A 23,537-nucleotide genomic window follows, 5' to 3' on the forward strand; every position below is an offset into this window, starting at 1 on the left:
ATTCCATTACAGATGGTTGTGAGCCACCATGTGGTTGCTGGGAATTGAACTCAGGAACTCTGGAAGAGCAGTCAGTGTGCTTAACTGATGAGCCATCTCTCCAGCCCAATCAGGATAGATTTTTATTAGTTCAGGTTTGTATGTGTTCCCCAGTAGGAAGACACCTGTACTTTTCTTTGTGTTACTGAGTTTTGTTGTGAAATTGGGCAGGTAGTATAATTTTAGGTCATCCAGAGCTGTAGCCTCAGAACTGAAAGGAAGATTTCACAGCCCAGCCCTCTTGTCATTCAGTAATTAGAGCTAGTTTTGAAGGTTGTAGATCAGTGATGATTTGAAATTCCATTTAAACCAGAATTAAGTTTTTTTTTTTCTCTTCAGAGGTAAGTTAGAATATATTTGGATACATCAATGCACATTACATGTATGTGTGTTTAAAGACATTGGAAGGTAGGTAGGTAGCAACCTCCTTACTAAAAGGATTAAATCCGTGTTGGGTAGGCGTGGTAGGTGTAGTGTGTGTCACTTTTCTGACGGCTATGACTAACAATAGGAATCTCATTGCTTTTTTTTTTTTCCAGCACCAAGCCCTGACTGGGAGCCTAGTGGTGGGGCCTGGCAGTACCACAGAGGCCGACCCCTTTAAGAGGCAACAGGTGATGCCACCCACAGGTATGCCCAGCTTGACCAACAGTGCAGTGGCAGTTTAGTAGGGACATGTTTCTAAAGAACTTAATTTCTACTTTCAAAGTTAATTTTTGCTTGGGTTATTATCAACTAAGATGTTTACATAAGTTTTTATCTGTATTAAAGTTAGAAATTTATCAGTTGATTGTGTGCATTCCATCTAACTTCCCATGAACAACCATTATGGTCTGGCTGACTGTTTAGCATTGCCTAGCCACTTTGGGAAGCATTGATTAATTAATTTGTTTTTGAGACAGGGTTACTTTGGGTAGTTTTGGCTATCCTGAGCTTGCTCTGTAGATCCCACTGGCTTTAAACATACAGAGATCTGCTTGCTCTGCCTCCCACGTGTTGGGATTAAGGGATATGCCACCACTGCCTGGTGGGAGTTTGCTTTTAAGCTGCCTTTCCCCTTGCTTCATAATGTGATACTATTTATTTATTTATTTTTTTCCTTCTTTTTAAATGTGAGAGCCTCAAGAAGGTAACACATAGCTGCCCCTAACTTTTATGTCTGCTTCTGCAACCACAGTGGGGACCACTGTCAATATTTTGTGATTCTCACAGATGTTATTCTTTTCATACTCAAAATTTCCTTACATATGAGTCATTGTGAAAAAAATTCAGATATAAATATATAGACAAGAGTTACTTAAAAATAAAAGCCAACTGTAATAGGTCACCTTCCCATTTAGTGCACCTGAATTTTCCGTTGTCAGCACGATGTTCCAGTATGTGGATGAATCTTTAATAATAATAAATATTATTATGATCATCATCAGTATGTACTGTTTCATGAGACCTAGTTGGCCTGTAACTCTCAATGCTGGCCTTGAACTTGGAGGGACCCTCCTGTCTGGCTCTCCAGTGCTGGGTTTACAGGTGTGTGCCACTGCACATGGCTATGGACAGTTGACTTTTATCAGTCAGTCTTTGCTGGTCTCCCCTGGTTATCACATTTTTTTTTCTATGAGAATGAACAGAGAGTTAACATTTAGTCTGAAATGTTCATTTGTCATATCTGGTAGCTGATCTGAAGGAACAGCCTCCCAGTTCCTGAGGAATAAGATGTAGTGCTGCTGACAGATTGCCTGCTTGCAAGCATGTCCACTTCCATTAACTGTCAGTAGTCTCTGGTTCTCTCACATCTTTCCATTTTTCTTACTTTAATAAATCCTAAGGGTGAAGTCATAGTTCCTGTGGATATCTGATTCTGAGTAAGGGTGCACAGGAGCTTCTTATTGCTCATTCACTATTTGTGACTCTGTTCTTGGCTCGCTATTGATGTTCTCTGTCCACTGTCCTGGGCATCGAAACTTCACATGTTATTTGTGAGTGCTTTGAGAATAGTTAAGTGAGCCTCTGCTGGTCACATGTTGCAATGTCTCTCCTTGTCCTTTGGCCTTTGTTTGATGCCTTTATTTGTACTTGCAAAACTTTAATGAAACTATATCAATCTTATCCCTTATAGCATAGAAGGGCTTCCCTTTCAAAGATTATAAAAACACTTATATATGTTTTTTTCTACTACTTCTATGGTTTTATTTTTACATGAAACGACACCTTTCTTGAAAATTATTCTAGAGCAGTCTAAGAGACCTCGTCTTGAAGTGGGTCATCCAGGGGTAGTTTTCCAGCATCCAGGGGTGAATGCAGGAGTCCCTCTGCAGCAGTTAATGCCAACAGTCCAAGGTAAGACCCAGTAGTAGAGCAGTGCTCTTAGCTTGTCATGAGGGAATGCCCAAAACTTGAAGCCCAGCCCACATTGGAGCCATGCAGTCAAGGTTGTGTAATGGACGTTGAATTTCCCCTGTGGGAACATGTCTCTGCACCCCAGTCAATTCAGTACTGAGAAAGCCCCCAGAGACAGGTCTATGACAGTCTTGACACTCTAGTGGAAGCAACACATCTCTGCATTGTGCTTTCCGGTGATTTGATTTCTGTGTTCCTAACCCCTTATTGCTGTCAGAAACCCTGTGGTTATTTAATGCTTGTTTTGCTTAGTACTAACTTGCAATAGTTGGGTGCATTCTTTCCTTCTTTATGTGCTCATTCTGACCTTAGGTCTGTTCTAGTACATTCCCATTTTGACTGTAACAGTTTTCATGTGAGAGGCAGAATGTCCAGTGTGTGTCCTTGTGACTCATTTGGTAGAAGCTACTATATGCACTGAGGTCAGTGCTTTGGGTTCTTTCTTATTTTGCAGGAGGGATGCCCCCAACTCCTCAGGCCACACAGCTCACTGGACAGAAGCAGAGTCAGCAGCAGTACGACCCTTCCACAGGGCCTCCTGTGCAGAACGCCGCCAGCTTGCATACCCCACCACCACAGCTCCCTGCGAGGCTGCCTCCGGCCAGTGTCCCAGCCACAGCCCTCCCTTCCACCTTACAGTTTTCACAGCAGTCACAGATGGTGGAGGCTCCAACTCAGCTTCAAATCCCAGTGAAGACTCAACAGCTAAATGCCCCTATCCCTGCTCCCCTGCCCAGCCAGCTCCCTGCTCCTTCTTCACAGCCCGCCCAGCCAGCCCTACATGTTCCGATGCCCGGGAAGGCGCAGATGCAGACCTCTCAGCTTTCCTCCCAGACCCAGGTACTCTGTGGACATTGGCCGTTTTACTAGTGAGGTGCAGAAGAAAAGAGGAAACAGCCTGCAAAGGTGGCTTGGCTTGCTGTCTAGGTATTTGGTAGTATGGTCTGCACTGAACATTTCTGGAAGCAGCTTTACTTGCCTTCTTAGCATAGTTGGTTATTGTAGCAGTTGCAAATTAATTTTATTTGGCTTTGTAATAACAATCATTAAAGTAATAGAAAACCATTATTATTGTTGCTGTTAGTAGAGAAAACCTCGACTTCTTGAGTCACATGCTATTCAGAGGGCGTTATATTCATCACCCCATTTGGTCTTTTGGGAACTCTTAGATGGTGACCAATTTTACCAGTCTTGAAAGCTGTGGGACATCAAAGAGATGAAGTGACAATTGAGTGTTGACTCTAGCTTTAGTCAAAGGTGAAGTTGGATTTTTCATCATCAGCTAGGCTTTCTCTTTCAGTGCTACCTTTTCTGTTTTGCCAATACTATGAATTCCACAAGTGTGGACTGTACTGTGCCTGTTGTAGTGTTTAGCATGCTGCCCCTCCTCACTGATTTTACACCTATGTGGGTTTGTGAATACTTACCCAGTTCCTGGAGTCTAGTAAGATATGCAGCGTGGGCACAACAGCTGTGAAGCATAGATGGGGAATCAGTGCTGGTTCCCTTCGTTCTTACCTCCCTCATATTAATAAGGGATCTACTCAGAAGAGCTTTAAGTTCCAGTTAGGATTTATAGTAAGGACTTAAAACAGATGGAAACAGAGAGGGAAGATTAATCTGTACGGACGGCCATGTGCTATGGTAATGAGTTAATTGTCACTAGTTTTTCAGCTTAGCAGTTCTGTGAAGTGGAATTGCTGTTCCCATTTTCTGGGAAGTTCAGGCCACAAGGTTAAAATCTTGCCATGTCAGCTAAGTGGTAGGGCTCTGTGTAGCTCTAGGGTTATTCTTGAGCTTTGAGGCAGGCAAGTATGTATGGAGGCCTCCTGCACACTTGGTTAGGGGAGAGTGGTGGGCCCACTAAACTCTGTCCCCATAGCTGGCTGATGGCTGCCTGACTTTCTTTTTCTTTCTCTTATTTCCCTTTTTCTCCCTCTCCCTCCCACCTTTCTTCCCTAACTTCCTTCCTTCCTTCCTTCCTTCCTTCCTTCCTTCCTTCCTTCCTTCCTTCCTCCTTTCATTACTCCCTTCTTCCTTTCTTCCCTAAACAGGATTTTCTGTGTATCTCTTGACTGTCCTGGAACTCACAGAGATCCACCTGCCTCTGCCTCCTAAGTGCTGGCAGTAAAGGTGTGCACCACTACACCTGGCTCCCTGTGGCTTTCATGAGAGTGATCTTTCTTCTCTTGGAATCACAGTGCAGACTTAAAGCAGCACTGGGTTTTCTTACTTTTTTCCTGCTTTTGTTGTTAAAAGGATCAGCTATGATAAATGGCTTTAGAAACTGCAGGGATGGAGAGGTGATTCAGTAGTTAAGAGCACATACTATTCTTGCAGAGAGAACTTGAGGTTAGCTTACAGCATCCACCACATTGGATGGTTCATAGTGTGAAAGACCAGTACCATGGGTTCTAACATCTTCTGACCTCCAAGGGTACCTATATTCATGTGCATATACATACCCACACAAAGACACATATATAAATAAAATCTGTCAAAACAAATGAAACCATGAATCTATAGAAACCCATTACATAGTTGGACCTTATAACACAGGCCTGTAACAACAACTACATGGGAGGTTGAGGCAGGAGAATTGCAAGCTTAAGGCTTTGTTGGCAGACTTACAGACCCCATTGCAAAAGGTAAAAAGGAAGCTGAGTAGACTGTTTGCCTAGAGTATCCTAAGGTCAATCCCAGTATGGTAGGAGGGTGGGAGAGGCCCTTGTTTCTTTTGAGTTGGACTGGGACTAGCCCCTTTTTTCTGCAAAGGGCCATAGCATTTGGTTTTGCAGGCCATTCTGTGTCTGAGTCCCTCAATCACAGTCAATTTGTGAGTGAATAGAGAGAGGTGGCTACTTTCCCACAAAGCTTTATTTCCATATCTATGTGTCTTCTGGGCCCTTTGAGGTTTGACACAAGTCGGGGTCATTGCTAAATCTTGAGACTTTGTTTGCTGAGTCTTCCTTGTCCTGGAAATCCTGACTGGCCTTCCTGCCAGTCTATTCCTGTCTTTCACCTATCTCTAAGTGGCCTTCTTCCTGAGCTCCTGGGAAATTTTCACATAGACTTGCTGGAGTTGAGGCCGCTTTTGTGTATGTGGTTTCTGGACAGTAGGAAAAGTTTTCTACCTCTCCAATCTTCCTGCCATAAGAGACATACATGGATGTTAAAAAGATGCAAGATGCCAAGCTGGGACGTGGTGGCTCTCCCCTGTAATCCTGGCACTCAAGAAGCTGAGGCAGAGAATGGAGAGTTCAAGGCCAGCCTGGGCTACAATATTGAGAGCTCTTGTCTCCAAAAAAGATACATAAAAACAGTAAGCCCAGCTGACACTTGGATGATGGTACTACATAAAAACATAATAAAAAATGAAGTTTAGTTTAGCAGTTCATTATTCATTTTTTCTACAGCTAAAACAAAAACTATGTAGATTTTGTTTTGCTCTGGCTCATGGTTTGAGGTACAGCCCATTATGATGGGGAGGTTGTGGGAACCGGGGTGTTCATTGTCTGGTCACATTGAATATGCAATCAATGAGCAGAGGGAGGTGAATGGAAGGATGGTGCTCAGTCATATGGCTTCTTACAGCTTTCTTGTGACTTCATGACTAAAGCAACTGCCCTTCCTTACTTATATTCCTTTAAATGAAACTTATTAAACAAATTAAACTTAACTTAAAAATTAAAAGTAAAACTTGCCAATTTAGACTCAAAAAGCATTACAGGAAAACAACTACTTTCAAAAAATGCAAGGAAAAAACTGCACATGACCTTGTGTACCTGTATCCAGCCCTCAGAAAGCTGACCCAGGAAGATAGAGTTCAAGGCCTACATAGGTTGTATAATAAGCGATTCTTTTGTTTATCTTTTTATTTTGTTTTGTTTGGTTTACTTTAAAGGGAAAAGAAAAACAAATTTCTTTTTAAAAGAGGGGGAAAAAGCTGAAGAAAAGGAAAAGCTTTCATAAGCTTTGAGATAATATACCACAAAAGTGTAGTTTATAATGGAGCTTTTGTTAGATCCTGTGCTGAACAGCAATTTAATCTTTGGATACCATTTCTCTTGTGGTTCTGAGTTGTGGTTTGTGTTGGGATTGATTTTGTGTGCATGCGTTGCCGTGGAGAGGAAGGCACTGACTGTGCTGGCCTTTGCTGGCTTGTGCTGACTGAGCTCTCTGGAATTTGGGCACTCTGAACCTGTAGAAGCCTTGTCCTGACCCTCATTCACTTGTCTTCTGCCCACTAGACAGTGGCATCGACCAGGCCCCCCTTGGACTCTGCCCAGCCCTGCCAGCGGTCTCTGCCCACTTCCTCCTCTTCCTCTTCCCTTGTACCTGTGAGTGGCTCAGGCCCTGGACCCTCGCCTGCACGTTCTTCACCAGTGAACAGACCCTCTTCTGCCACCAACAAGGCTCTGTCTCCTATCACTTCTCGGTCTCCAGGGGTGGCAGTATCAGTTCCCCCTAAGCCACAGAGCCCTGCTCAGAATGCAGCCCCATCCCAGGATGGTTCTCAGGATAAGCTGGCAGAACAAATAACACTGGTAAGTATACATAGGCAAATAAGGGGCACATTTGTTTGGTTTGGGGATCTCCTTATTTCCTAGGCTAGCCTCTAGTTCCTGGGTTGGGAGATCCGTGCTCCCATCTTGACTAAGAGAGTAGCTGAACAAAATAAGGAGGTATGTCACAGTATAACACAGCCAGGACTCATTAGTATTCTGGTTTGTGACATACATTTTATTATTTTAAGGCTGTGATAGTTTAAACACTTGGTTTATTATCATTAGGAACCATGACTAGGACCAAATATTGCAGCTTTTATTGTGGTGAAACTGACCATGGTAGGCTGATTTTCTTCCAGTCATGACTGAAGTTAAGACTCAGGCAGGAGTGACGGATTGGAACACCCTTCCTCAAGAGGCAGTTGCTGCCCAATACTTGGTACTTAGGTTTTGTTGGATAACTGTTTTGTTCAGCTTCCTCAAAGGATTAAAAAGAAGGATACATTACATTAAATTTATTATCTGGTTTGGTTTGAGCTCTGTAGCCAGTCTTCGTTGATTCTTCTACTTTTTGAAGTGAATTCTGGCATGGTTGTTTCTCTTGTACACACTTTCTTTGATGTAAATATTGGTTCTTTTTAGTTTCATTCTGGCTTTTTTTTTTCTTTGTCTTTTTTTTTTTTTTTTTTACTGGTGCTTGGGATGCTTTACTGCCAAGGTAGATCTGGGTCATTTTGTCTTGCTCCTTAGAGACAGCAGGACCACTACTGCTTGCTTTCCTTGAAGGTGTCTGGGAGAGTCTGACTTTGTTTTTGTAGAGCCACTTGACTGTGTGCACACAGTAGAGCCTCCTGATTGTGTGCACACTTACCTCAGGCTGTGGCTTCCTTGAGTCTCTCTCTTTCAATTGCTGAGCCTTTCACACAGTAAGTTTTAGTAGAGTACATTTATTATATGCTGACCCTTACTACCCACATCCATGCTCCTTACAGGAAAACCAGATCCATCAGCGAATAGCAGATTTAAGGAAGGAAGGCTTGTGGTCCCTAAGGCGGTTGCCAAAGCTTCAAGAGGCCCCGCGCCCAAAATCTCACTGGGACTATCTGCTCGAAGAGATGCAGTGGATGGCTACAGACTTTGCTCAAGAGCGGAGGTGGAAGTTGGCTGCTGCTAAGAAGGTAAGTTTGAAACATGGGTAGCTATTCATCTTTGTGTCTGTTGGAGTAGTTGGGATTTCAATTGCTGTAAGTGGCAGTGGATCAGACTCTTGCCCTGTTCCTTGAAGACTTTTGAATTCTAACAAGTGTGGAGAAAGGTGGTAACTGACTGAGATAGAGTCCTTAGTGCCAGGCAGACACAGCCTCCTGCTGCAGTACTGGTGCAGAGGTTGGGTTCCTTTTTCTTCCAGTTTTCTTGCCAAGTAGGATTAGGATTCTTTCAGGACCCCCAGAGCTTGTCAGGTGATTGCAAAGGCTGGGAGTTGGAGTCAGGCCTAGGGTGATAGGTCATACGTTCATCCCCTCCCCTCCCTTCACTTCTGCTTCTGCTGTGTGGCTGTGCTGTCTCTGGTTTTGGTAGAGAGTTTGTTCTGTTTTATTGTTCCCACAGCAGGCAGGTCTTTCAGAGACTTGAGAGGTGGCACTATTCACTTTACAAAAGTGGAAATAAGACAGGTTTCTGGAAAATTCTGGCCTCCTTTCATTATATAGGCAACTGTGCCTACTATACACATCATGGAGCGTTGTTTTCATGCCCAGGCTTCCCTCGGTACCATCCTCAAGGTCAGAGTAGATTCTTTGTCCTCTGGCCTAATCACTTCCATCTTTTAACTCTTCTTTTTACCTGGTTTAGGAAGGAAAAACCTGAGACAAAGGGTTTCTGATTAGATCCATAGACATTAAAAAAAACAAACAAACAACCCCCCCCCCCAAGCCTTTTAAATATTTGTTACAAAGGAACATGGTCCTGGGCATGTGGACACAAACCTAGATAGGATGGACATACAGCTAGTGAAATGGACATGTGGGCAGTGGAGTAGACACCTGGACTAGTGTGGAGAGGTTAGAGACTGGGTATGTGGACTCCAGGCTGGGCAGGCAAGACCTGGCTGGTGGTGGGGCGGGTAAGGCAAAGAGCAGCACAGAATTTGTAGTCCTTAGTGTTGGACCAGCTCTGCATAGTAAGCCTTCATCTAAACATCCTTCTCACTGGAACAAGGAGAGCAGATGCCATCTCCAAGGAGAGCTAAGCCATGAGAGAATTGGTGAGAGACTAGTGCATGGTGTCATTATGGCTTTTCTATATCAGATGAGGTAGACTGTGACTTTAGGCATGTCTATACTGAGTCAGTTTTTACCTTCAGTTATCCTATTGTGTGGAGCCATGCCTGCCAGGTATTTAGAGTATTCCCACAGACTTATGCTTAGAAGTAGAATTTTGTTCTGGAGAGATTGTTCAGTGGTTAAGAACATTCACATGTGCACTCATAATCATCTCTAACACAAGTTCCAGGCAATCTGACTTTCTCTTCTGCCTCTGTGGGTACACACATGGTGCACATACCTACATTTAGGCAAAACATGCAAATATGTTGTAAAAAATTAAAATCTTAGACCAGAGATGGAATGGGACTTTAATCCCTGTTTTGGGGAGGCAGAAGCAGGTAGAACTCTGAATTAAGACCCAGGCTTGTCTACACTGTCAGTTCCAGGTCAGACAGAGCTATATTGAGATACCTTGTCTTCTAAAAATATATAAAAGTAAGATCTTCCATCTGTGATGTAATTCACTTGTCAGAATGTTTGCCTAGCAGTCTGGAAGCCCTGGATTTGATCTTCAGTACCACTGCTCACACATACAGGCAGAATACTCAGCATGTAGAAATAAATACATCTTTAAAAAAGTCAGCGTGTGCTTCAGCAGTGCATATGATAAAATACAGAGAAGACTAGTGTGACCCCTGTGTAAGAATGACACTCAGATTTGTGAAGTGTTGTATATTTTAAGGCACTAACATTCACATACCCCATAACTGCATGCATGTGTGCACACATGCTATAGTAGTAAAAAGAAAATCAGTATTAAAAAACTTTTAAAAATGTCATCAAAACCCTATCTCAAAAATAAGTACATAAACATCATTATATTTAGGGAAAATGAGAGTTATCCTAACCCAACAATTTGTATACATAGATACTTAGCTGCATTTATGCAATGAAATAGTGACCCTTTAGACATCTTAATTTGTTTGTTGCATAGGAAAATATTAATTATGTGAAACAGGGAAAGAAGATTTTAAGTACCATAAAGTGTTTCATAGCTGAGAGAAATAAATATAAATAGTAACTTTCTAGAAAAGTCAGGCAAAAGAAAATGAAAATATTTATTTGTCTGAAGCTATGTTTTTATCTCAAACACTGGAGAACCTAGAAGGATATACCTGACGGTGATTTATATGTGGCTTTATTTGTTGAGTTATGGTTTCTCTCTGTGGACCACACTGGCCTTGAACTTGTGATCCTCCCGCTCTAGCCTCCTGCCTCATGTAACTCTTAAGTTGAGAAATCTTTTTTTCCTCGCTCCAGAGTTTCACTGTGTAGCTCTGCCTGTCTTGGAACACACTCTGTAGACTAGGGGCTTCATACTCTCAAGAGATCTGCTTGCTTGAGCGTTGGGATTAAAGTTGTAGGCTACTACTGACCAGCTAGGCTGAGAAACCTAAAATTTATCTCCTTTATTCCTAGCATGCCATAGAATACAACATTTTTTTAGGTTCTTATTTTTTCCCCTCTATATGTACACATGTATGGTCCGAAACAACTTTTGGGAGTTATTAGCTCTTTCCTTTCAATCCATATGGTACCAGATACTTTATTTGCTGACCTGTCTTGCCAGCCCGATTACAACAGATTGTGTTGAACTTTCCTTTGCCAGCTTGTCAGAACTGTAGCCCGGCATCATGAAGAAAAGAAACTTCGTGAGGAAAGAGGGAAGAAGGAAGAACAGAGCAGACTGAGGCGCATTGCTGCCACCACTGCCCGAGAAATAGAATATTTTTGGTCAAATATTGAACAGGTAAATGCTAGAATTGAGTAGGATCTTAAAAAATATGTAATGTGTCCAAGCTGTGAGGCTGTGTGCTAGGGGCAGCTCCATTCCTGCATGTGCAGCAGGGGTCCTTGTGCTTACTTAGCCTTCTGCGAGGCTTAGCATGTTCCTATTCTGACCTCTTTGCTTTCCTTTGTACTCTCAGAAGCCACAGCTTTGAGGTGACAATGTAGTGACAGCCTGTCAGGTACTTCTTGGTGTACTGTGGCTATCAAAAGTAAAATCTTTTTCAGGATATCTGTTCCCATCTTTATATTCTTTCTCTCTTTTAAGAACTTCACATTTTTGCTACCTAATAGAATTTGAGCAGGTTAGACTCATATACAAAATAAAGAGGAGAGCACCAAACTGAGTTTTCTGCTTCTATGTTGTGAATGAGGTTGGTTAGCTGTTTAATGTTTAGAATTATTACAGTTATGTGCAGAATTGTACAGTTTGTATCCTTAATGACTTGCTTATTTGTTTATTCTGGTTTTTGGTTTTTCTTTTTGTATTTAGGTTGTGGAAATAAAACTACAAGTAGAATTAGAAGAGAAAAGGAAAAAAGCCTTAAATTTACAGAAAATTTCCATAAGAGGTATGATGTTAAAACTATTTTTGTATTACATTTACTTATTTGGTGTGAGCATGAGGGAAGACAAATGGCATGTGTGAAGGTCAGGACAGTTTTGTGGAGATGGCTCTCCTTCTACTATGTGGGTTCTAAGAATCAAATTCAGGCTGTCAGGTTTGGTGGTAAGGGTCTTCTACTTCTGATCTTCTTATTGGCCCAGCTATGATTTTTAAAAAATGTTCTGCAGGTTTATTTATCGTGTATTGTATGAGGTGTATGGGTGAATGTGTGCTACAACTCCATGTGCCTCTGAAGTTCTAATACAACTTGGTTCTTCTTCTGTTATATGGGTTCTGGGGATTGGCCTTAGAATATCAGGTTGATGTCAGGTGTTTTTACCCATTGAGCCATTTTGTGAGGCTTTTAAAGACAATCTTAATCTCAGGAATAAGAGTACCTCATAGCATTTGTGAGACCATGTGTTTATCTTCCAGAACACATACGCATAGGCTTTGAAATTTTCAGATTATATTTTATGCAGCTTCCTGTTTTTGGCTAGAGAGCTCATTGGTCAGGAAGAGCATGTGCATGCATTTGTTCTGCTTAATGTTGTGGTAAATATTAAACAAGACAGCGACTGGTTCCAGCATGTCACTACTCCACGCTGCCCCCAGGTACTCTGACCCCCCTCACACATTAGCTTCGGCACCAGCAGGTCATATAGAACTAACACATATTTATCTCAACGGAGGCCTTCCCCAGCAGAGGACCAGCTGTGAACTCTAACCACACTCCAACCAGCCCAACAAATTCAAAATTCCAGAAACTTGTAATTCAACAATGGTTTTATCTCAGATTCTCTCAGCAAATTTTACTCTCCACTAAACATCCACACCATAAATTTAGAGCCAAATGATATAATTGGCCCACCTAGACAAGACAAATCATCCTATGCAAATCCATCCCTTATAAAATATTGACAACAACCTGTAGCTATGCAGAGACTTGCAGAGGTTCAGTCTCCTCTTTTTCCATCTTGCTTTTCCTTTGGCTTCTCCTCTCCTCCTCTTTCTAAAACTTTGTTCCTGCCTACCCTTCCTTCTTGTCCAATGACAGGCCTTGTGCCTGCCCTCTTTTAATTTTAACCATAGCGTAATTGTTTTATTTTATGGTTACACACACACACATACACACACACACACACAAATATCCATATGAAGGGGGAGGGTAGGATCTCACTCTGTAACTCTTGTTGGCCTGAAACTCAGTATGTAGGTAAGATTGGTCTTCAGCACCTGAGTGCTGGGATTAAAAGGTGTCACCACCAGGCCCAGCAACAATCTTTTTTTTTTTTTTTTTTGTTAATCTCAACTCTTGTGGTCATGCAATAGTATGTGCCAGTACTCCAAAGTTGGTTATCTCTGAATGGTTTCAGAATTTAGGTCATGTTTCTGGTCATCGAACAAACCAGTTGACTCATCTGTCAGGTACAGGACCCTTTGGGGTTGGGTTGGTGCAGTGCCTTTGTCCCACTGAGATATTTCTGCAGTAGTTGCTCCCTACTTACTGAATCCTTACACCAACACAAGTGGCATTCACTGTTTCCTTGAGCCTTTGGAATGTTCCAAGAGCCCTCATACCTCTCAAATTATTGGTGAGGGAGCAGCTGAGAGGCTAAAGTTGTAGAACTGTAAAATGAGAGCCTGGCGCTGTAAAGAGCTTCACAACAAGGCACAAGTCTGAATCCCAGAACTTGGCAATTAGAGGCAGGGAGTTTGTGAATTTGAACCCATCCTGAACTCAGTCAGTGAAACTCTGACTCCAATAAATAAATAAATACAACAACAACAAAACCTCAGCAACAAGCACTTGAAGGAAAAAAAAAAAAAGAGCCATAAGATGAAAACAGCTGTCATGGGTTACTGAGAGGAATGAGGCTGGGTTCATTCTACAGGGGGATGAGGTGGGACTGACACTTCCTGTCTTTGAGTGTCGACAGCCATAGGACTCAGCTTGCATAAGTAGACAGCACTTGCTGAGTTAAAAAGCATTACTTTGCTACAGCTTTGGTAAAAACACTGTATTTCTTGTCTTTAGGGAAAGAGTCCAGATTAAAGGGATTTGATACACCACCAGAACACTCTCTGGTGAGTACAGGTACTTGTTGTGGTCTGACACAGTGGTCTTTCTGTATTACCTGCAGCAGTTACTAATCTATGATATCAGTGTACTTTGAAAATGGTGTGGTGCTGGGGTGCTGGTGGTGCACACCTTTAATCTTAGCACACTGGGGGCAGAGACAGGAGGATCTCTGTGACTTTGAAGTCAGGATGGTCTACTTAGTTCCAGGACAGTCAGGGGCAGCACAGAAAAACTCTGTCTTGAAAAACAAACCAAAAACACAAACAAGAAAAAGAAGGAAGAAGAGGGGGAGGGGAGGAAGGGGATGGAGGAAAAGGAAGAGGAGGAAGAAGAAAGAGGAGGAAGAGATGATGATGATGCAGTGCCACTTCACAGCTGTCCTTGGGCATGAATTTGTGAGGTGAGGGAATGTGTTTGACACAGTGGTTGGGGTCTGTACCCTCACTCTGCTCCATGCTCCTAGGATTACCCAGCAGGTGCCTTGATCGTCTCCTCGGGGCATCCAGTGATGACATCTGTGCCTTGACATCCATCCTGTGTTGCTACATCTCACATGACTTTTATTCTCTTTTAGGATCTAGGAATATCTGGAAGGAAAAGAAAAGCCAGCACATCTCTGACTGATGATGAAGGTCTGTTCCCTACTCCCTTGATGCTTTATTAGGGCCTTGAGATCACAAGCAAAATGTGCAGTCTGTATTGTATGGTAGTACGTGGCCATGTACTGTGGTGACTTTGCCCATGGACTGTTATTTTCAGTTGGTTAGAAAGTTTAATCTTTGTATTTATCCTGGAATGTTTGCATAAAAAGAGTAACTTTTGGTATCTTCAGAGGACTTGGGGTGTTTCTGCTGCAATTTCGTGGTATCTTATTTTGTGATTCTCTGAAAACCCAGGAAAGCCTTAGGTGTGCACAGAGATGATTGAGGGCCAGGACTGATTCTGTCCTCAAGACCCCTCAGTACATTAGGGTAGATGTGCCCACCACAGTTCCTACGCTGGGCTTTTGGGGAGGAGCCCCAGTCTTGTTTAAATGTTGGCAGTGGGTTCAGAGTAAAACACAGATTTAGCTCTAGTGTGAGAGAGTTGGGATCAGACTATATCTATGGTTTCTGACCTGTCTGCAAACAAATGTGTACTGGCTCCTGGTTGTAGAGATGGAGTTAGAGGATATACATGACAGTGTGTGATAGAACAGGTGCTGTGAAGGAGTGTCCGGGGGTCGCAGCAGCTGTAACATTACTGGCTTGACTGGCAATATGTAAACTTCAAGACTTTGAAAGTTTGAGGTTTTACTATGGGTTGATTATTGTTTGGTAGAGTTTGGCCATATGATTAGTGTAATAACTGTCAGTATTAAGTTTCACGCCAAAAGATAAATCAACAAGTAACAGTGGCCCACTGGAGCTAGGACTTTGGGTTCCATTGCCCTTTGTCAACATAGCAACTTGGTTTTCTTCAAAAGGCCCTTGTTTTTCATGAGTGCTTCTGCCTTAGCATTTGTCTCTCTTTTTTTAAAGCTATTCTCTGTCTTTAGCTACGCCCACAGCTCTGACTGCTGGCACTGAAGCTGGCAGAAGGTGGAGGACAGGCACAATCCTGGTTCCTCCAGTCAAGCAGATTTTCTCTTTCCCTGGCTACCTGTAGATGTTGGGAGGCTAGGATATGTTTATCAGTGGAGCTAGCAGTGGATAGGATGACTGAAAAGGGGCTGGGGGGAATTCAGCTTTATATAGTGACTGTCGATGACATTCTTTGTAGAGTATAGGTGTGACTGGCTGGTTTGTGGTCATCCCCTTGTTAGGTAGTGGGTTAAGTTAGGGAAAGTAGGAAAAAGCAGTAGGAAAGTGCTTTGCCTGATAGGTAGGTGGTAATGGTGTTACCTTACATAGCCCCAGGTTGTCCTCCAGTTAGGACATCTGTATGGCCATCACACCTGTTTACTATTCTTTCTGCTAAGCCATCTACTCAGTTATGTGCAGGAAAATGGCAGAAAGACATTCCAGGACAAGTCTGGCTTGTCTTGTAAGGTTACACCAGGCTGTTTGTGTTTAGGACTAGATGTTCCCAGGGCCCAGGGATGTGGAATCTAGTGCCTTGTCAACTTTGATGGGTGCTAGAGGATTTGTAGGGAAGAACTAAGGAATTTGGGGATGTGGTAGAGTGTTTGTGAGTGAGGGTGTATGAGTCCACATGCACATGTATGTGTGTTTGAGGAAAGAAACTTCACCAAATAGTATAGACAAGAAGAATGCTGCTGAGGATGGAGGCAGCTTTTCTAACCAGCCTTCTCACCTCTGAGATTGCCTAGTGGTGAAGAGCTGTGTTTGGGGGATGCTAAAGAGTTCTTTGCAAAAGTTCTGGCTCCTGTGGTAGGAGAGGGGCAGGGTACAGGGTTAGGGCAGAGAGTGTGAGTTGGTGTAGGTTGTGTTCTTTGCCTTTGGTAGGCAGTGATGAGTTCCTAGAAAGCATGGAAAATATGTAGTCTCCCAGGGTGGCTCTGTAGTGGGTGAGAAGTTAATCAGCATTCTGAGCTAGTGAAGTCCATTGCATATTGAAAGAACCAGGTTGTGGATGGCAAGCTGATAAAAAAGAGAAAATATTTCCAATTAATTGCTTGTTTAACAGTGGTTTCCAGAATCAACTTGAAAAATTAAAGAATTTACATTCAGGTTCTTTAATAGCTGTAGAACAGTTTTGAAGCCTAATAGTATTAGTAGTGTTGAGCTGAAGTTTTGCATGAGCCTGACTTCTGATAACTATTTTAGTCGAAGATGAAGAAGAGACCATTGAAGAGGAGGAAGCACATGAAGGGCTTGTGGACCACCACACAGAACTTTCTAATTTGGCCAAAGAAGGTAGGTTGTCACTATCTTACTAAAAATAATTGTATTAAACATTAAACAGTCACCCAGAAACACTTATTGAAAGTAATGTTGGATACAAATGACAGCAGTACATGGAACATTGTGCTACTGAGTTCAAGGGAACAGATCTCTGGTATTGTTACTTCTATCATGTTGATCAAAGTTGACCTAGACTTTTTGTGGATGGTTTCATGAATTCTTACCTCTGTGAGTCTCCCTAGCTATTCTTTTTAGACTGAAGCAGAATTCCTTGGCAGTGGGGTTGTAAGGTGTGTCTTGTTCTTCCTGTCCAGTGGTTCTGCCCTGTAGTTTGATCTAGACTGCTGGGTATTGCTGTTAACACCATAACTCTACACACCGTTTCACACATAAACATGTCATCAGTTACTTGTTTATTCCAGAAGTGCTGCTGACGGTATTCCCTTGTTCTACAGTGTTTGTACACAAATGGCTCCACATATGTTCTGTGGTGGTAGATGATTGGTCTGTAGATTCACATAGATCATACAGTTGGCTGTGCCGGACCACATGCTGTACAGTGGTGATAGGGCCCCCTAGTGGCTAGTAGGAGCAGTTCTTTGACAGCGAGGTGCATTTTTCTCATGTCTGTCTTTGCTCATTTGGCTGTGAGGTTTTCTACCTGAGTTCCTTAAATATTTTGGACATAAATTCTTGTCTCATCTTTTATTATTTCTAATTATGTGTTGAGATGTGTCTGCATGTGGGCATGTGCATGAGTGCTAGTGACTACTTAAACTCATAGCTTTCCTGTTGGATGGCTCACTTCCCTGTCTGCCTGGGTTTATAGGTGGACTGCTTCAGCCATGTAGCATGGGTGCTGGAGATCTGAACTCCAGACCTTCTGTTTGCACAGCAAGCTCTTTGCCCACTGAACCATCTGCACCATCTTCTCATGCCTTCTAATCAGTATTCCTTAAGTTGTGTTTGAGAACACCCAATGTCCTTGTTTGACCCTCCCCACCTTCCTCTGCAAGGGTTATGGGCATGAACATCTTGCTTGATGTCCTCCTCTATTTTCCCATTGTGATAGCTGACTCATGACATTGGGTGTCCTTGGTTGGCTGGAGCAGGAGTAAATGTGGAGTTAGCACTTACAACTTCACCCCTCTGTGGCTCAGGAGTTGGGCAGCCCTCCTGGTAACTATGGCTACACCTTCTTGGTATAAGGTGAAGCCTTCAAGAGGCTTGATATGAGCATATTTGAGGAATCTCAATGGTTGATGAGGGTTTTCTAAGCCTGGACTGGTTTCCAGAGTAAGTGTTAGGACAAGCCAGCCCTGGTCAGTGTGGAGGGTGGACTATCAGGAGGGAAGCAGAGTTGCTGGGCCTTCTCTTGTCTGGATGGGGTTGAGTCTAATCTTTAAACTAAATTTATGGGTTAGACACAACACCATGGACCTCAGGAACCTGTTGGAATTTTCTTCCTAGACATGGGGCAAAGATTAATTTGAAGGTTACTTTGAACCATTTATGTCTTATCCAAAAAGGAAGGACATGCTATATATATTCGGTTTGGCCATTGTGAATGACGTTGCTTTTATGACATTAGTTAATTTTTTTCTAGGATATTTTATTGAAAGGTCATATTAACACTTTTCTGTTTTATCCACTTGTATATAGACATGGGTGATAGGGAGACAGATTTTCAGATATTCAGAAAAGTTGGGTGAACTGTATCACACACACTACACACATGCCTGTGCTTGATGTTTGATTTCATGTGGCTTACTCCACATTTGTCTGATAGTTTAGTGAGTTGGGTTTTAAAATCATGAGTGAGTGAATTCACAGAGCTGGTAATGCTGGTCTCTTTCTCAGAGTATTTCTGTGTATATTTGCCCAAGTGTTTTTGTGTCATAGTTTGACACTTAAACAAATTGCTTGTTCCCAGGAATTTTCTAAAGTGGAATATAATAAACTGTTAATCTAAAATCTCCCAGCTTTCCATGTTTCCAGAAACTCTAGCAGGTTTATCGGTTTAAGCATGTAACTCAGCATGTTTCCATACAGAGACTTAGGAGCTGCCATCAGCTGGGGAGCACACTGTTCTCCACTCATTAGATAGTCTCAGGTGGAAGAAAAACTTAGCTTTAAGTAAGTTTTTAAACTTTTAAATAAAAAATTGAAATTACATTTATTCATTTTATTATTTTACCTGTGATTGTGTATGTGTACCCCATGTACACATGTGTGCTTGGTGGCTGCTGTGGTCAGTCTTCTGGTAGCAGATCCTTGGTAATTGGGGTTATGGATGTTTGTTTACTAGTATGAGAAAGCTGGGAATCAAACTTGAATCCTCTGCAAAAGCTGTAAGTGCTCTTAGCCACTGAGCCATCATCTCTCTCTGGCCCCTATATTTAGTTATGTTTTTGAGACAAGGTCTCACTGTATAGCCATGGCTGGACTGAAACTCATGTACACTAGGCTAGTCTTGACCTTACTGAGGTTCCTTCCTTCCTTTGACTTTCAAGTTCTAAGATTAACGTTAATGTCTTTGCCTGGTCCATTCTAACCTGGAGTACATGGTAAAATCCTGTCTGAAAATTAATTAATTAGGGCTTGGAGACATGGCGCAGTAGTTAACAGCACCAACTGCTCCTCTGCAGGACAAGGATTGATTCCTAGCACCTACATGGCAGCATCTGTAATTCCAGTTTTGAGGGAATGCCCTCTTCTGGTATCTGTGGGTACCAGACCTGCATATGGTACAGACACACACACATGCAAAACACACATAAAATAAAATAGTTAAAACTAAAAATGTCAATACTAAAAAAGTTAACTGAAAAAGAAAATAGACTTTGTATTAATTATAGGCATCATTCTGGTTTTTGGAGGAAAAATAAACGTACTTTTAAAATTTGCAAGGTATAAATTTCTAATCTAAAAATTCAGAATCCAAAATACTTTAGAATTGAAAACTCTTTTGAGAAAAAATAGTGTTCTGAAGTTTGAGATTTCAGAGCATTTTAGATAGTGAATTTTTAGATGTGTGCTCAGTAGATTATATGTAGATAGATAATCTCCAATACATAAAACCAAGAGCTGTGAGAACTTCTAATTTCCTAGCCTTTCTGGATAAACAATGCCATCCTGCAGCTGCTGTTTTAGGCAGAGGAATGTATGTGACAAGATATCCATTCAGTTTTTTGCTGTGCTTTTCTGAGTAATTTCTTTCCTTTGCAGCTAAATTACAGCTATAAAATGATCTTGTTTCTTCCTGGCATTCTTTCCAGCTGAGTTGCCCTTAATTGATTTGATGAAGTTGTATGAAGGTGCCTTTCTGCCAAATTTTCAGTGGCCGCAGCCTGAATCTGATCATGAAGAGTCAAGTGAGGAAGAAGGTATGTTTTTAGTGTTGTAAAGAATTCAGGTTTACCATCGACAGACCCCTGGCTCCAGTCGTATATGTAGCAGAGGATGGCCTTGTTGGGCATCAGTGGGAGGAGAATTCCTTTGTCCTGCCAGGGCTTGATGCCCCAGTGTAGAGGGATGCCATGGTGGGGAGGCAGGAATGGATGGGTGGGGCAGCACTCTTATAGAAGCAGGGGGATGGGGGATGAGAGAGGAGGTTTATGGAGGGGAAACTGGGAAAGGGGATAACATTTGAAATGTAAATAAAAATTTTTTAAATTAATAAATCTCAAAAAAAAAAAGAATTCAAAGTAAACGTCAAAATAAGACTTAATATGATGTAAGAAATTGAAGGTATTGGATCCAAGGGCAGGTTCTTCAGTCCATGTGAGTTGTAGGGGGTTGTCTGCTTTGAATATGATAAAGCTTGCGTGTGCCTGTAAACAAAGAGTAAAAAGACTTGAGTGAGGGGAAAAATGTGTATTTTATGTGCAGCTTTCTTACTGAGTAAGCGTTAAATACTGTGGTGCTTTGTTTGTGCTGACCTAGAACTCTATCTATAGACTATGCTGGCCTCAAACTCCTGCCTGCCTCTGTCTCCAGGTTGTGGGATTAAAGGCATGCAAGCACCCCCAAGTTCTGTTATTTGTACTTAACTTGGTGCATTTACCAGAGTACTGGGTGAACTATGAAGGATGAGAGAATTTTTTTTTTAAAGATCTGTGTTGTGGTTTCTGAACCTAAGCCTCTCCTTTTTTGCCCAGGCTGTGTTGTTTTCTTGTTAACTTGCAGGGTTTTCGTGGTTAATTTTACTTACTAGGCATTCCATACAGATACACAGACCTGCAGGTTGTCCTTTCTTATTCTGAATCTTCTGTTTATTAAATAGATTTAAGAGCATATGAGAGGGAAGAGAGGGTACAAGAAGGGTTGAGCCCATTGTCAGAGGTTCTCCCATGCAATTGAGGGCTTTTTACAGTCCTCTCTATAGCAAGACCTAGGGTCAGAGACAAAAAGCTCCCTCCTTGTTTTCACACCTGGGTGTTTTTAATCCCCCTTCCACTCCCCCTTTGATGGCAGTAGAAGGGAAATCATTAAACCTGAGAAGATACTTGTATTCCTGTCCACATTATTGGCTTTCAATCAACAGAGTCATTTCCTGGATACCAGGCTGGGACAGATGTAGTTTATTGTGGTGTTTCCTAAGAGTCATTCATTTACAGCATTATGGATGCATAAAATGAATTGCAATGAAGAATATTGTGTCTATTTCATTGTTGTTGTAGATGCAGAAGACTGTCCTAGTGAAAGAGAGAGCCGAAGGGACTCAGTTCTCATTGACTCGCTCTTCATCATGGATCAGTTTAAAGCTGCAGAGAGAATGAGCATAGGAAAATCCAACACCAAGGACATCACAGAAGTTACTGCTGTGGCTGAGGCCATCCTCCCTAAGGGCAGTGCCCGAGTCACAACTGCGGTGAGGAAAGCTTTTCTGGCCTCCCAGCTCGCTCCACAGGAATTGCTAGAAAAGGCAGTTCTTGTGTCCTTAAGTTCTGTAAGTCATTTGGGATGTCTCTAGATTTAGGCTCTAAGAAGATGTGATCATTCTTCTGCTGGTCTGTCTGTCACTAGGTGAAATTTAGCGCTCCGTCCTTGCTGTATGGTGCTCTCCGAGACTATCAGAAGATAGGCCTTGACTGGTTGGCCAAGTTGTACCGCAAGAATCTCAACGGCATATTAGCTGATGAAGCAGGGCTTGGGAAAACTGTGCAGATCATTGCTTTTTTTGCTCACCTTGCCTGTAATGAAGGTAAGATTCTTTCATGTGTCAGCATGTGTTAGATCTGAGGGAAAAGACTTTGTTAGCCTCTTCTGCTCTTCTCCTTTTCTTTAGCCAAGAAATGACTTTCTTTTTTAATTTTTTATCTATTTTTTACTCTTTTCATACATTATACCTCTACCACACCATTCCATGTCCTTCCCCCACCATCCTCTCCCCAGGAGCCACTCTTCCATTACCACTCCAAAAAAAAAAAAAAAAAATCAGGCATCCTAGGAATATCCACTGTATGTGGTATAACAAATTACAATGATATGAGGCACAAACCTCATATCAAGGCGGTACTAGGCAACCCAATAGAAGGAAAAGGGTGTTAAGCATAAGCAAGAGAGTTAGAGACACCACCACTCCCACTCTCTGTTGAGGGTCCCACAATCATACTGTATATGTAGAGGAGCTGGCTCAGACCCGCACAGGATCCGGATTGTTACTTCATTCTTTGTGAGCCCCTCTGAGCCCTGCTTAGTTGATTCTTGTGGACCCTATTCTTGTAGTGCCCTACTGCTCTGGTTCCAATAACCCTGCCTCCCTCTCTTCTGTGGGATATCCCTGGCTTTGCCTAGTATTCAGCTGTGGATCTCTAGCTGAATCATTTGCTGGATGTCTTCTCTCTGATGATAGTTGGGCTAGACTATGAGTATAGCAGAGTATCATTGAAAAACTTTCTGTTGACTTTTTTTTTTTTGACAGTCATGCTTGGTTCTATCCTGGGTCTCTGGGCTGACCATCCACACAGTGTCAAGTGTGGGCTCCTTGTGTAGGCCTCAGCTTAGCTCAGTCATTGGTTGGCCACTCCTACAAGTTCTATACCTCCATTACCCCAGCACATCTTTCAGGCAGGACATATTGTAGGTCAGAGGTTTGTCACTGGGTTGCTGTCCTTGTGCCACTGCTAGGAGCCTTTCCTGGTTATAGAAGATGGGCATTTCAGGCTCCATAGCCCTCATTACTGGGAGGCTTTGATAGGATCCCTCTCTCGTAGATCCCAGATTTACCACTGCACGAGGTTTCTGCATCACTTCCCAAATGCCCCAGTTCCAGTTGTCTCCCAGTACTCTCTCCCTGCATTTTTCCGCCAATTAAACCCTCTTGTTCTATCCTCATTCATCCCAATCCACTCACAAAACCTGTTTTATTTCCCCTTCACAGAGAGATCTGTGTGTCCCCCTCAAGCCCTTCTTGTTACATGGCTGGCTTTGTGGATTACAACATAGTAATCCTTTAATAGCTAATGTCTACTTATAAGTGAATCTATACCATGTTTGTCTTTCTGGATTACCTCATCAGGATGATTTTCTTCTAGTTTCATCTATTTTCCTGCAAATGGTGTATAGATTTACTTTTGGATATTCAGTTCAATTCCTTTGAACTTTCTGTTTTTCTTTTTTTAAAGATTTATATTTTTATTATATATAAGTACACTGTAGCTGTCTTCAGACACATCAGAAGAACGAGAAGAGGGCATCAGATTTCATTACAGATGGTTGTGAGCTAGTTGCTGGGATTTGAACTCAGGACCTCTGGAAGAGCAGTTAGTGCTCCTAACCACTGAGCCATTTCTCTAGCCCCTTGTTTTTATTTTAATACTATTCAATTTTTGTTCTATAGCTCTGTCATCTTAAAATTATGGCTGGTAATACCTCCAGATATTTTTTTAGCTAGGTTTTTTTGGTTTTCCATATAAAGTTGAATATTGTGCTTTCAAGTTT

At 42.2% G+C, this 23,537-nt stretch overlaps 1 protein-coding gene across 8 annotated transcripts in view; it reads left to right on the forward strand.

Annotated features, from left to right (window-relative positions):
* The window catches only part of EP400 (E1A binding protein p400), a 95,212-nt gene that overhangs the window by 24,936 nt on the left and 46,739 nt on the right, over positions 1–23,537 (forward strand). For 6 of the 8 annotated variants that reach the window (XM_080941060.1, XM_080941062.1, XM_080941063.1 and 3 more), the window contains exons 3-15: positions 579–669; positions 2,269–2,376; positions 2,891–3,276; positions 6,687–6,983; positions 7,937–8,122; positions 10,878–11,018; positions 11,550–11,628; positions 13,702–13,751; positions 14,321–14,378; positions 16,515–16,604; positions 19,871–19,978; positions 21,275–21,465; positions 21,621–21,798. In XM_080941060.1, the coding sequence (XP_080797186.1) occupies positions 579–669; positions 2,269–2,376; positions 2,891–3,276; positions 6,687–6,983; positions 7,937–8,122; positions 10,878–11,018; positions 11,550–11,628; positions 13,702–13,751; positions 14,321–14,378; positions 16,515–16,604; positions 19,871–19,978; positions 21,275–21,465; positions 21,621–21,798 (1,963 nt within the window). The remainder of the gene's footprint in view (positions 1–578; positions 670–2,268; positions 2,377–2,890; positions 3,277–6,686; positions 6,984–7,936; positions 8,123–10,877; positions 11,019–11,549; positions 11,629–13,701; positions 13,752–14,320; positions 14,379–16,514; positions 16,605–19,870; positions 19,979–21,274; positions 21,466–21,620; positions 21,799–23,537) is intronic. The other 2 variants (XM_080941064.1, XM_080941067.1) reach the window with 1 other exon arrangement.

Source organism: Micromys minutus (assembly GCF_963924665.1).
Source record: "Micromys minutus genome assembly, chromosome: 29".
In the NCBI taxonomy this organism is placed as follows: domain Eukaryota; kingdom Metazoa; phylum Chordata; class Mammalia; order Rodentia; family Muridae; genus Micromys; species Micromys minutus.